Source organism: Zonotrichia albicollis, chromosome 15 (genome assembly GCF_047830755.1).
Source record: "Zonotrichia albicollis isolate bZonAlb1 chromosome 15, bZonAlb1.hap1, whole genome shotgun sequence".
NCBI lineage: Eukaryota > Metazoa > Chordata > Aves > Passeriformes > Passerellidae > Zonotrichia > Zonotrichia albicollis.
The window spans coordinates 464,521-478,798 of record NC_133833.1 but is presented as its reverse complement, the minus strand read 5'-3'; the positions used below and the strand labels follow the sequence as shown (position 1 = coordinate 478,798).

The window sequence follows — 14,278 nt, the reverse complement described above, 5'->3', positions numbered from 1 at the left end:
CCAGGCTGCGTGGGGCAGGTCAGGGGGGCGCTGCCCATCACTCAGAGCCCTGGGCACTGCCCAAGGGGGCCCAGCTGTGCCCATCAGGGCTGGGCCATGGCCAGAGCCAGGTCTGTGCTGCTGAGCTAGTGACAGAGCCAGGCTGTGGAGCAGGGCAGTGCTGGGGCTCAGTTTGTGCCCTCCTCCCCGTGCCACCAGCCCAGAGGGGAGGGAGGGATGGAGGGAGGCATGGGGGGCTCTGAATGCAGCAGAAATAACAGCAGCAGCACGTGACAAGCAGCCCATTGCCTCGGCAGTCAGCTCACCAGGATGCTGCAGGACAGTTCAAACTTCTGCCACGTGAAATAAGAGCACTTATTGGGTAAATCAAGCCAGTGTATTACCAAAAATGAAAGGAGCACATTGGAGGCTGGGGAAGCAAATCCCTGCTCTGCTTGGTCCCAGGAGCCTGGAACCTGTGGGATAGGCCTGAGCAGGGGCAGAGCTCAGCTCCTGGCTGCAGGCATCACCCCTGTGCCATGCCCACACCATGGGAACTGCTGACACAGCCAGGAGGAGTGACAGCAGTTGAGAAACATCATAATTACCAAAGAACAATAAATATTGATTTTATAAGTGCATATTTGTGTCTAGTTTTATTGTAAACACCATCCGGCGATTTTGCCCAGTTAATTTTTTGTTATCTTAGGCCAGCAAACTCTCCAGCAAGCCCAACAAACTGAGATCAAACAGGTTGCATTTGAGAGAAGGGATCTGCCTGACAGCAATTTCTGATTTGGGAAGGCTCACCTGCCAAAGGACAACATTTTTTGACATTGCAGATACTGGTATGATGAATGAGGCCAATCGAGTATCTCCTGTAGATTGATGCACTTTTAAAAAAAGAAACCCTCAGTACCCACAGCACAATTTCAGCAGAAGACACATGGAAGTGTAGGAGCTAGAACAGAATTATTTTGAATAATTTCAGTATTGCAGAGAAACCTCGTAACCTACCACAGGAGAAGAGAAACTTGGCCATAAATGACCCTGCCTGGGCTTGCAGCCTCAGCGTGAAGCACATGTGAGCAGCCTCTAACTCATCAGGGTCTCAGAGGTAACATGGGAGTTAAGGCTGCACTGACATCACTCCTGAATATAACAGTAATAAGTTAATGTTTTAGAGAAAAAAAAAAAACATTTTCCCTATTTGCCTCAGGCTCCCACAGCACAGCCCCTGTGCTCTGTGCACCAGTGGCAGCCTGCAAAGGATCCCCATCGTTGCTTCATCTCACTAATTAGAGTTTACCTGCTGCAGATTACAACACGGGATTAGCATTAAGCAAGAGTTGTGCTGCTCACCTTCATCCTGGTCCTGAGAAATGCTGAGCAGCATTCAGGAGAGATTTAATTCAGCCCTTCCTTGTAGGGAGGCTAAAACTTAACAACTTCTATTTAGAATAATATATTCACATACTTTTTTTTTTTTTTTTTTATATCTCCAGGTTTGGGAAGGATTTTCAATTCCCACCATAAATCAGACCCCAAAGGAACCCCTATGTCACTGAAGCAGGTGTCAGATCAGCAAAATCAGCAAAACCTCGGGAAATACTTGTGACCCTGCAGGGCACAGAGGCAGAACTGCAATGGCAGTGCCACTGTTGGTGTCCAGCAGGTTAAACCCAGAGAGGCACTGCTGGGACAAACGGGGCACAGCCCCAGGCTGGACTCCACTGGTACCAGCACCCCTGTGCACCTGCACGGGTACCAGCTGGCACCAGTAGTGACTGTGCACCTGCACTGGTACAGTCTGCTCCCAGTACTGGCTGCAGCTGCACTGGTACCACCTGCACACCGCTGATGCTGCCCCTCTCCTGCTCGGAGGAGCAGCTTCGCACCCACAGTGGGACATGTACAGGGTGCCTTTCCCCAGGGACAGAGTGTTCCCCATGTACAGAGCACATTTCCCCATGTCCAGAGTGCTCCCTATGTACAGAGCGCCTTTCCCAGTGTCCAGAGTGCTCCCTATGTACAGTGAGTGCCTTTCCCAGTGTCCAGAGTGCTCCCTATGTACAGAGTGCCTTTCCCCACGCACAGAGAGTGCCTTTCCCCGAGTCCAGAGTGCTCCCTATGTACAGAGAGTGCCTTTCCCCGAGTCCAGAGTGCTCCCTGGGTACAGAGCGCCTTTCCCCGTGTCCAGACTGTTCCCTATGTACAGAGTGCCTTTCCCCACGCACAGAGAGCGCCTTTCCCCATGTCCAGAGTGCTCCCTATGTACACAGAGCGCCTTTCCCCGTGTCCAGAGCACCTTCCCGCCCGGTAACCCCGTTCGGCCGCGGGCAGGCGGGCCCGGGCCGGCTCAGGCGGCGCACACCCAGCACGGCTGCAGCCCGCTCTCGTCGCACGCCGGACAGCGCAGCGCCCGGTAGGACTCCCGGAATCGGTTTGCCAGCATGGAGAACTTGCTGCCGTGGCACAGCGAGCAGGGAGCACAGCCCGAGCCTCTGCACTGGGAGCAGCAGTGTTCAGCATAGCCCTCCTGCAGCAGACGCAGAAAAAATCTTGTTAGTGGGTGGGAGATACCAAAGTCAGGGACGTTGTTGGGAGAGGGAAGCTCTCTCTGCCAGCCTTTGCCATCACGGTTGCTCCTGACACACCACTCTGCCCATGACAATCAGTTCTCCACAGCAAGGACTTGGACAAAAAGGCTCCCACATGCCTGGGGACAATTTGTGGCTGCTGCTAGAAAATGAGCAGTTAGTGTGACTGGGCTTATAATACAATACTCTAAATTCATCTTTCTCCTCTGCATAGCTCCACCCATCCTCCTGCCATTTCTTATCACACCATTTCACTCTGTAGCCTCAGGTTTGAGCCACACTTCATTTCTTCAGGGATTGCTCGTCGCCCTCTCTGCCCAAAGCCCTCATCACCACCATGCACACGTTCTTTTGAGCTGTGCTTTGTGCCTGCCTCTCTCCCACTGTGCCAGGCACCCTCTTTCAAATCCCACCTTGAAGTTCCTGGCAGCAGAAGGACCGCAGTGACCCACGCTCAGCTCCATGAAACTGTATCAGCTCCACATGACAGCACTAGGTTTTGTGGGATCAAATCATGGTCAGACTAATTGGGATTCTGACCAACAAAGACTCCCCCGTGAGAAAGCAGATGTAAGGCACAACCTTATTTCAGCTGATACTAAAATTTTAGCCTGAAGCAGTCTCAGCCACAGAGCAGCTGTGTTTAGCCTTGTCAGGCTGGAGAAACTCTGGCCTGCTCTATCCCACTGGGAGGGGTGACCAGGGATGGAGCCCAGCCAAGCTCTGTAAATGCCAGCCGTCTCCAGGGGAAGAAATCAGAGGGACACATGAGCACCTGGAGCCAGCACTGTCCCCAGAGCAGGATCTCAGCAGTGTTGGTCCTTATCTCCAGAGGGAAACAGAGTGGTGCTTTTTATCCAAACTTAGCTGGGAGCCAGATACAGAGATGGATGGGGCTTGGGTGGTTGGAGCAGGGTTGTGGGGAAAAAGCACTTTCCATTTTCTCTTACCAGCACGTGCTGGTTGCACGTGACCATATTCTCCACATCTGTTTTATGCCCACCACCAAGTCGCTCTTTATTCTCCCGGTACACGAACGTCCAGTCATTTATTCCCTCAGCCTGGATCATTCTTCTCATGAGCTCCTTCTCGTCCATCGGTGCACGGATGATTTTCAGGTTATTGGTGTAGATGATGATCTTGCCAAAATCTACAACTGGGGAAGGCTGAAGAAGGAAGTTGTCAGTGTCTCACCAGTATAAATTCACTCTGCATACACTGGTGGTCCCTGAGCTTCCAGCAGAGTGTCCCCTGCACCAGGCCAGCTCCCCTGACCACCCCCAGAGCATCCAGCAAATTGGTGGAGGTACAGCCCAACTGGGTGAATTTATATATTTTTTTCTAGTCATTTTAAAGCTAAACTTGGTCAAACATTCCCCTGAGAGCAGCACTTTGCTGACCTGGTCCCTCCTCCCTGGTGTCATATGGAGTTACTGGGGCCTATTGTTTTACACACTCCTCATATTTCACAGGCACTCTAAGTGTCTGTGTCAGGAAGCCATGCAGAAGGAGACATTCTCCTACAAAGTGCCCTGGGCCACACCAGCTGCTGGGTGGCTGTGCTCTCCTGGCACTGGGGCTCCTGCTCCCCATGGGGAGGAGCACGAGGGGGAGGCAGGTGAGCACAAGTCCTGCCCACCTGCAGAGGGGAGAGCCTCGTGTGTGTCACAGACACGGTGTCTGCAAGCGCCAAGTGCAGTGGATGCAGCACAAGCTGCTACTGGACAGTGTGGTCACCCCAGGTATCTGTGGCTGGGGACACTGGGAGGGACAGGAGCATTACCCAGGAATGCAAAACAAATTAACGGGCTGGATAAGATCACAGCAGTGCACTGTGCTCAGGCAGGAGAGATTCATCGTGGTCTGATGTTTGCAGGCAAACTGCATGTCCAGTGTGTCAATATCAGCCACCTGGGTTTCCCACGCACAGCTTTGATGAGCACCAGGAATTAACAGACTTTCAGTGCATTCAAATCCATAAAAAGTATTTACACATATTGTGCTGGTACTGCCTCTTTGTAAGGACTAAAGAAGCACTTCTCTATCAGTGGCATTAATCATATGTTAAGAAAATAGCCAGTGAAACTAAGCTGGGATTGTCAAAGTAGCCAAGGAGGAATTCTGGCTGCCAGGGCATGCAGACACCTGGCACCCTGATGGCAGCACTGGCTTCCTGCCAGCCAAAGTCACACAACTTTAATATTTTAAATCTATCTCATTAACTTAACATCCTCCTTACATTTGACTGATCTAGATGCAGTAGGATTCCCAAGTACAGATATCAATAGGTAAGGAAATTTTCTCTTTTACTCTACCCAATGGACCAGGAGAAGCCAGAGCACAGCTGGCAGATGCTGCTCCCTCCTGCAGACCCTGAGGATCCTGCCACATGTGGCATATTCAGCACACAGAATTCCTAGAACAGTGGCTGGAGATTCACAAGCACCCTTTTCAAGTCCTGGCCTGACAGAAGAGTTTTATGTGAATGAGGCTGCGGTGTGAGGCTCCAAGCAGGATTTACCCCAGAGCTGAGCCCAGAGGGGGACAGCCATGGGCAGCACTTACCCTGCAGGGGCTGGCAGGGGGACAGCACAGCCACGGGCAGCACTCACACTGCAGGGGCTGTCAGAGGGACACTGTGGGCAGTATTTGCCCTGCACAGACTGTCAGGGGTACAACAGCACTCACCCCACGGGGTCTGTCAGGGGTACATCAGTCACCCCGCAGAGGCTGGCAGGGGTACAGCACTCACCCCGCAGAGGCTGGCAGGGGTACAGTCATGGCCATGTGCAGTATTTGCCCTGCACAGACTGTCAGGGGTACAACAGCACTCACCCCACAGGGTCAGTCAGGGGTACAGCACTCACCCCACAGAGGCTGGCAGGGGACACCCAAGGGCAGCACTCACCCCACAGGGTCAGTCAGGGGTACAGCACTCACCTCGCACAGGCTGGCAGGGGACAGTCATGGCCATGTGCAGTATTTGCCCTGCACAGCGTGTCAGGGGTACAACAGCACTCACCCCACAGGGTCAGTCAGGAGGACATCACTCACCCCACAGAGGCTGGCAGGGGGACAGTCATGGCCATGTGCAGTATTTGCCCTGCACAGACTGTCAGGGGTACAACAGCACTCACCCCACAGGGTCAGTCGGGGTACAGCACTCACCTCGCACAGGCCGCTCCCCGGGCGGCAGTCGCCGAGCAGGCCCGCGCTCCCCAGCAGCCCCTGGGGCTGAGTCTCCCTCAGCACGCTGATCCTGCGGGCCGTCAGGGCCGTGGGCCAGCACAGGCTCTCGGCGCTCCCCGGCAGCTCCCCGGGCCCGCACAGCGGCTCCTCGGGCTCGAAGCAGTGGCGCAGGAAGCGCCGCGAGCGCTCCTCGGCCGGCGGCTCCAGCTCCTGCCCGTCCTCGTAGACCTGCTTGAGCAGCCGGCCGCTGCCGGCCGAGGAGATGCGGAACCTCACCCTGCGGGGCCGCTCCTCGTGCTGCTGCTGGGGCTCCTCCATCTCTGGGCTTCCAGCTGCGGCTGCTGCCGATCGGCGCCAACAGCCCGGGCCCAAAAGAAAACGCTTCCAGCCTCCCCCCGGATATACGGGATGTATAATTCAAGGTCTCTAGTAGATCCTCTCATCTTACAGCAAAACCGACACCGCTGCATTAAATATTGATGGAAATCCACAAAGAGAAAATATCACTGGTAGTGAAGTCAAAAGCAGGTTGGTGAGTAGGGGCCAGGCTGGACACCACAGCAAGAAAGGAGTTAACCTGGAAGGAGAGGATTAAATGGGAAACTCTACCCATGTTTCTGAAACCATAGAAATGCTTCTGCCCCGTGCTGTGATAAGAACTACCCCAAATACATCATCCCAGTAGCTTTTCATAATTCTCTGACAAGGTAAACAGTTAAAAAGACAAGTTCAGAGAAAAAGCAATCCAGCCTCACAAATTGCAAATGTGATTAATTCCCCTCCCATTCTCACACTGAAACCCTGAGAGCACAAAGCTCAGTTTCATTTTCATCTAATGTGTTCCTTTACAACTTGTGAGCTCTAATTAAGATATTCTCTCGTTGGTGCGCAATCCCTATTTGTAATTCTTGATGCCTTTTAGGGCCTTTTGGACCATTCTGGGAATTTTAGGAGACTGTCACTCATGCAACTTCCTTTCCCCAGCACTGCCAAACCTCCATGTCCAGGCAGCCTGGGACCCAGACCCATCCCAGGACAGCCCATCCTCAGAGATGCCCCTGTCACCCAGAGTGGGACCTCACTGGCCTGGTCTCTGTCACAGAGGCTTTGGGTCCTGTGCCCATCCCTGCCTGGGCACCTCGAGCTCCTCTGACCTTTCAAGGGCTAAAATAAGAGCACGTGTGGTACAAACACATCTCCAGGTAACTGCTGTCTGGGCTTTAGACATCTCCCAACACCTACTTGAATCCTTGAATCCCATAGGTCCCCAACAGGAGTTACAATCTTTTTTTTTTTTTTTTTTGAGTTACAAGGTTTTAGTGCATATTCAGGGGGACTCATCCTTGGCAGGATGTAGGCAGAGGCTTCATTTAACTTCTTTCGGCTCAAACCCAGCACTGCTAAAGCTTAATGCTCTCAATAGGTTAATTCATTATCTTTTAAAAGTTTATTAATGAAATCCTAGGATGGCACTTTAGAAGCAGCCTGCTAGTAATTCCACTGCACAGCCCTTCCACCCACCAAGAGCAGCTTCTGTCACTACAGATGTGCTCTGAGGGTCCCCTGGGCTGCGGGAAGCCTCAGCACAAGGACAGTGTAAGATGTTCCCTGCCCCAAGAGAGCAGGTCCGAGCACGCCTGGGAGAGCTCCTGGCCCCGGAGCCGCCCTTGGCATGGCCTCAGCCCCGCTGCAGCGCTGCCGCCAGGCTCCTTCCCACCCCACGGCCCCGCTTGGTATGAAAACTCGGATTTGCATGAGCCGCACCGGGCTCCTGCTGATTCCCTTGGAAGGCGGATCCAGCCCTTCCCCTGTGAACCCGCCGAATCCAGCCTCGGAATTGCTGCTCTTCAAAGGGTCCCCAGCGGCCGCAGCCCGACACAAATGGCGCTGTGAGATACCTCAATTGGAGCTCATTTTCCTTTGACTGAGGGAACAATCAGGCAGGAACGGCAGTTCAAAGCAGCAGTGAGAGAACAGAGCGGGAGCACCGCTGCGAGCCGAGCAGAGCCACGGTGGCAGTGCAGTTATCCACAGGTGCTGCCCCAGCCCAGTCCAGACTGTGCTGCTGGCACAGCCCCTGCCCCGCAGGGCACGGGGCACGGCCAGCCCGTGCCAACTGCTGCCCGTGTCACCCCAGGGCCGGGACACAGAGCTGGCTGTGTCACTCCTCGCTCCTTTGTGCCTGTGCGCTGGTGACTCCTGGAAAGAGAAGTTCCCTAAGCGGCCATTCTGCATTTCTGAGCTGCTCTGAACACCCCGAGTCAGTGCTCCCACATTAAATATCCAAACGGGGACTTTCTGCGAGCTGTTTGATGAGACCATCTCCAGCGCCACCCGCGACCCCCGGAGCCCGCAGCGTGCGGGGCTGGCACTGTGGGGTGCGGGATGCGGGAGCCCCCACCACCCACACAGCGGGGTTTGTTTCCCACAGCCCGCACGAGCCTTACTAAAAATGCAACAAAAATAATTTAGCATTCAACAGTGAAGTCATTAAGCTGCACGACCTAGATGATCACAGCACTATATTTGACTTCAGACTCCGTTCCCGTGCATTTCAATGACATGTGTCTCCCGAGCGTGGGGCCCGTGCTCCCCCCGCAGCAGGGGAGGAAGGATGGGGCAGCCGGGGGCTCTGCAGAGCACAGAGCCAGCCCTTGCCCTGAGCAGCACTGCAGCAAAGCAGAGCCCAGAGAGGAGCCACAGGCAGCTGCACTTTGAAGGCATGTTTTCACCTGCAAGCTTTGCTGGAAAAGGCTTTGTTGTGCTGTGCTCCCTCAGAGCAAGCCCTGCTGCCCTCCTTGCCCTGCACAGGGAGCAGGATGGGGATGAGCACCAGGCTCTCAGCTGCAGCAGAGCCCTGCTCACATCACCACGAGCACACAGCAGCCAAGAGCCAGGTGCCAGCACACCAAGGACATGTCCCAACACCCCATGTGGCACCAAGAGCATGGGAGGGCACTCACAGAGAGCCAGCACAGCCACCACTCCCTCTGGCCTGGCAGCCTGCACCTGGATTTCATCATTCCTTGTGCCAGGAGATACTGGCATCTGCAGCTAGAGGTGAACCTCAAAAAGTACAAGTATTCTGCTAACTACTGCTCAGGAGTTTCCTATTCAGGAGCACTGAGACAATCTCAGCTGGCACTCTTTTTTACAAACCTGTCCACATGAGCCAAGGCAAAGGCCTGCTTCCAGCTGTCTCCAATTGATATCTGCCAGCAGCTCAGAACATCTGTAATCTTTTATCTGACATTAAACAACACATTTTTAAATGAACAGTTTTTAAATGGTGTTGAAGTTTTAAAATATGAGCTGCCCAGGCAGACCTGACAGGTGATACAGCGCTCAGGGCTGGCTGTGCCATGTGCAGGGTTTGGTTTGGGATCCCCAGGGTAGGAGGGACCTCAGAGCTACCTGATGCACTCCCCCAAATCAGCCTGGTCGTTGATCCAGTCCCTACAGAGATGAGCTGGATTTGTTGAGTGTCATTAGCAGAAAACAGGCACAAAAGAGCAGCACACAGGAGCTGCAGTGGGTGGCAACTGCACAAGCAGCCCTGGCACTCGCTGCCCTAACACCACTATTTCCAAATCATGGAAGACATTGCAGGATTGGCTCAGGGGTGAGCTCTGATGTTCAGATCAGGAGGCACTAAAGTCTGTCTCCAGCAACCCGACCCACACCGAGCATTTTTGGCATTCCTGGCCACCATCATCCTCTGCCAGGGACTTACACAGACGTGCTTGAAGTGCTGGCCAGGTGGGTGGTTCCTGCTGTGAAATACAGGGGCAGGCACAGATCCTGTGAAAATCCAAGGAGCTGAAGCAGGAGTTGTCTTCCCTCCCAGTCAGAGCACAGGCCTGGCTCCTGCAGAGGGTGGGTGGGTACAGCCCAGCACCCCGGCCTCAGGGCTGGGGGCTCGGCGTGTCCCGCTCCCCAGAGATCACTCTGAGCTCCTGCAGCCATCGGCAATCAATGGCGAGCAGAAGCTGATTGCTCACTGCCAGCCCTGGGTCAGGCAACCCCCACCACGAGTGCTCCCAAACATCCTTCCTGTACCCAAATCCTTGCTCCAAAGAGGGCTCTAGCCTGCCATCAGGGCACCCGCAGCCTGCCCTCGGGGCCGGGACACGGCAGGAATGGAGCAGCAGGGCTGCAGAGAGCAGAGGCTGCAGCCCCTGCACACCGCAGGCACGGCCAGCATGGACTGAGCCTCTGATGCAAACATCAAACACCTCCTTGGGAGTCCTGAGTGCCTAAATAGAGCTGAACTAAGGAGTGATGTCATGCTGCATCACCTGCCCTCATGAAGGGGCTGACAGGGCTTCCTTTTGTGCTCAGCCTGCTGTTTTCACAAATTGCCAAAGTCACAGGTTATTTTAAATTCTGGATGCTTTAACGCTCCGCTGAGCTGCATTCACAAGTCGTGAGGGTGCACAGACACAGAGCTGCACGCACACACCTTCACACTCACCGTGAGCCCACGGGAGTCCGTGGCCAGGAGCCCTGGGAGCCCAGGAGCTTCCCGTGCCCGCAGACGGCAGGGCCCGCTGCACATTCCTGCAGGCTGAAGTCAGCGGGAGTGGAGACACCCAGCAGGCCGGGAGAGCCGGCGGCTCGGGATGGCAGCCAGCTCACTCTGCGCCTACCTCGGTAAGCACAAAAATCCTGAGGTCACAAAGAAACAAAGGGGAAAACAGGAAAAAGAGCTTCAAAGAGGGAAATTCCCAGGTGCTGACTTTTATCTACAGACACAACTCTGCCTGGGCTTCTCCTGAGAGCAGCAGCACAGCCTGGGAGCAAGCCCAGAGAACAGGTGTGCAGTGGGCAAGGAGCAGCCTGGGCACTGGGCAGGGCACAGGGGCACTGCCCACTCGGGAAACGGCCCTTTGCTGGATAAACCCACCTGGTGATGGAAGTGAGCCCCCAGAGCACTGCTCTGCCCTGCAGACATGGCAGGACACTGCTCTGCCAGCACAGGGCATCTCCACCACAAGGGCTCGAGCCCCCTGTGTGCCCTCAGCCTGGTGCCGCTCCCAGACCGCCTCCCACAGGCAGCCCTGCTCTGCAAGCACGAGCTGTGGGAGAAGCCCACTCAGACTGAGTCCCCGCAGCTCACAGTGCACCCAGAGCCAGCAGCTGAGCCAGCCTGTCCCCCAGCAGCAAAGCAGCAGCACCTGCCGTGCTTCGGTCAGTGCTCACCTCTCCAAGCTGCCCTTCCTGCTCTGCACCATCCCCTCCTGGGGCTAGGGGCTGCAGGGCAGCAGGATTTATAGCTGCTCCTGCCTGCAGCACTCACTGGTGGCCAGAAGCACCTGGGAGCACTGGAGTGATGCAGCCTTGCAGGCAGCAAGGCCATTTCCATGTGTTTAATTAGGTAACTGGAGCCTGGTGTTTTCTGCTGTCAACCCTACACGGAGACCAGCTTCTGGAGGCTGTGTTCAGGTCCATACTACTTCTTGTCTTGGAGGATTAAAACTTGAACTGCATCCCTGCAGGTTCAGCAGCGATGGGTAGATCCCAGAGGGGCAGGATGCTGTGCTTGGTGTTCCGTGGCTCTCTCTGCGCTGCAGGGAAAAGGAGCCCAGGGCTGGTGGGGGCACTGGGCACTGGCTGCTGAGGGCCAGGGCTCACAGGCAGCTCCTGGGCTGTCCCTGTGGGGAGGCTCCAGCCCTGGGCTGGGCAGCTCAGAGGTATCAGAGCCAGTTTTGTGTCTGCCCCACAGGCTCACAGCCTCAATCACCCCCATTCCATCCCTGCCAGGTGCAGGGACCAGGCAGCAGGAGGAGGAAGAGGAGGAGGAGGAGAAGCAGGTGGCCTGGGTGACCTCCCCAGTCACAGGAAGGACACGTCCATCCTCTCTCACTGCTGCTCAGCCTGGTTCCACCGCCAACTACTCCTAATGACACTTCAACAAACACACAACAATCTGTCTTCATGAAAATCAGTGAATAAATTTAATTTAAAAATACTTTTCTATTTCTGGGCAGGCACCACTCTGCTCCAGCTACTTCAGAATCAGCTGAAGCCTGCACAGTGCCCAACAGCCAGACTGCACAAGGCTGTAATGGCAAAACACAGCATCCAACCCTCTGTGAGCTTAATAAGCAGCTCCCCTCACCCCTCCTCTTTATGAAGTGTAGATGGGGCTCAGTGTTGGCTTCCACCCTCCAGCTGGTGTGTATGTACCTCATGAAGGGGAAAAAGGAAAAGAAAGCCTGAGCCATGCAGCTGCCCCGGGGTCTGTCCCTGTGGGGTGGGCATGGAGCAGGGCAGTGGTGCCCGCTGCTGCTGCCCAGCACAGGGCACCAGCATTGGTTTGAGAGGTGGAACAGTTCAGAGAGGCTCTTTCTCTGCTGGCTGCAGGTCCCACAGCCTGCACATCCCTGCAGAGTCACGCTGGCCTAATTATGTCTTGAGGCAAACACAAGTTATTTACTGAGTGCAGGGTTCTGCTGTGGGCACCGCAGTGCGCTCAGAGCCCACAGCTGGCGGGCACTGCCCCCAGTGCCCCCAGGAGCGGTGGGCATCCATCCCGTGCCAGGAGGGCACTCCCACCCTGGCCCCTGGGGTCTGCAGACACAGGCAGGGCTGCATTGGCCCCTTTCAGCAGCAGCGCTGGGCGCCGTGCTCGTGGGTGGCTGGGAGGGTGAGCTGCCAGCTCAGATCTATAATCTGTAGCAGCTTGTAAGAGGCACCCCCTCTCCCTGCCCTCCAGGAGCTAAAAACAGTCTGAAGGTCCCTCTTCCCCCGGGAAGGAGGCATGTGGCATCCACTTGCATGGCGCAGAGTGGCTGAGGCTTTTATGTGCCCTGGAGGTGCTGCCGTGCTGTGCCCTCGTGGCACACTCAGCCCTGGCTGCTGCAGAGGCCCCTGAACCCCTCATGGACACTCAGTAGGGCTGCAGAGGCCACTGAACCCCAGCCCTGTGCCCTGCAGCTCCTGGGCATGATGAGGACAAAGCTGTTCCACTTTGCTTTGGGATCCATTGGATCCATTCACAGTTCTGTTTCCTTCCTAATCTAATCAGATGAAAATACAAACTGAGTGCTAATCACAGAGCACAAAGAGGAAAGACTACATTAAAAAGAAAAACAACCCTCACCACCTTTGTCTTCAGTAAAGTTTAAGTCATTTTGAACCACTGGCAGAGGAGCTGAGACTGCTTGCAGCATCCCTCACTGCCACTGTGAGCCCCACCAGCCCAGCCCAGGCTGCAAAGCAGCACCAAGCACAAGGAAGCCAGAGATGAAACAGAGCGCCGTCATTGGCTCCTGGCATTGTCCTGAAGATGTTTGTCAACATTTTAGTTTTGCTAAATGGCCACTATACTACAGAAATACAGAAATGCTTTGTTTTGACATAATCATGATCTGGGGAGGAGAACATTGGAAAAAACACATTAACCCTTTCCACTCTGTACTTCTGAGGAATCCTGAGAGTAGGGCAGGGACGGCTGCAACCTGCCGGAGGTTGCAACCTCAGGATATCGGAGACAACTTCAGATTTACAGTCTTGGTCCCTAGGATTTGTAGTACTCTTATGTTGAAAACAGAGCTGAAATACAGCAGGGTTTGTAAGGAAAGTGGTCTTGGGCCTTAACTGCCCCTCCTGCTCTCCTTAGGCAATCCATCAGTATGTGCGAGCAGGCAGTCCCGAGATAGGAATTCAGCTGATAAAGGGAATGCCAATCGCAGGTACCGAGATGGTGCCTGGCCTCCCTTGCCGAAGCTAGCGGGGCAGGAAGGGGCCCCTCGGGCCCCTCTGGCTGTGCCGGGCTCGGTCCCGCCGGGCTGGGCTCGCACCCGGACCCTGCCCGCAGGGAGAGGGGCTGGCCGTGCTCAGCACCGGTTGTGCCCCCTTGCCCGGACACCAGGGCCCTGCCGGCCAGCCTGGAGCTGGGAGCGCTGGCAGTGCTGGAGCTCCGGTGCTCAGAGCACCAGAAGGCGCTCAGAGGGTCAGCCTGGCCCCCCTGGCGCTGTCCCGGTGCCCCGGCGCCAGGGGCGGGCCGGGGTGAGCATCCCCCGAACGCGACAGGAGCGATAGCACCGGGGGCAGGCAGTCGGGGCCGGGCCGGGCCGGCACCTGCAGCAGGCCCGTGCTAGCCCACACAGTGTGCCAGGCCCGTGCCAACCCGCACAGGGTGCCAGGGCTGCTGCCCCGTGCCCTCGGCACACCGCGGCCGAGCTGCGGGAGCTGCAGGCCCGGGCTTGAGCCGCTCCGAGCGCGGCCGCGGCCCCGCAGCCGGAGCCGAACAGGTTGGGCTGCTCCGGGCCGTGGGAGGAATAATCGCTCGGGGTTGATTCAGCGAGCCGAGGCTGCCAAACCGGGCGGGGATGGCACCGCGGAGCCAGCCGCGCCACCGCCAGGTACCCCCGGCCAGCGGCGCCGTCTGAAGGGCTTTTCCAGAGCCGCGGCGGGGCGGCGTGCAGGTGTGCGGCGTGTAGGTGTGCGGTGTGCAGGTGTGCGGTGTGCAGGTGTGCGGTGTGCAGGTGTGCGGCGTGCAGGTG

General features: G+C 56.0%; 1 protein-coding gene across 1 annotated transcript; it reads right to left on the bottom strand.

The window, feature by feature from the left end:
* Positions 1-2,277: 2,277 nt before the first annotated feature.
* GRXCR2 (glutaredoxin and cysteine rich domain containing 2) lies at positions 2,278-6,086 on the bottom strand. Its single transcript, XM_074552521.1, has 3 exons — positions 5,748-6,086; positions 3,530-3,745; positions 2,278-2,518 (listed from the first exon to the last, which is right to left on the bottom strand). Exons 1-3 carry the CDS (start codon positions 6,084-6,086, stop codon positions 2,339-2,341), a joined length of 735 nt encoding a protein of 244 aa, XP_074408622.1. The 3' UTR covers positions 2,278-2,338.
* Positions 6,087-14,278: the final 8,192 nt, after the last annotated feature.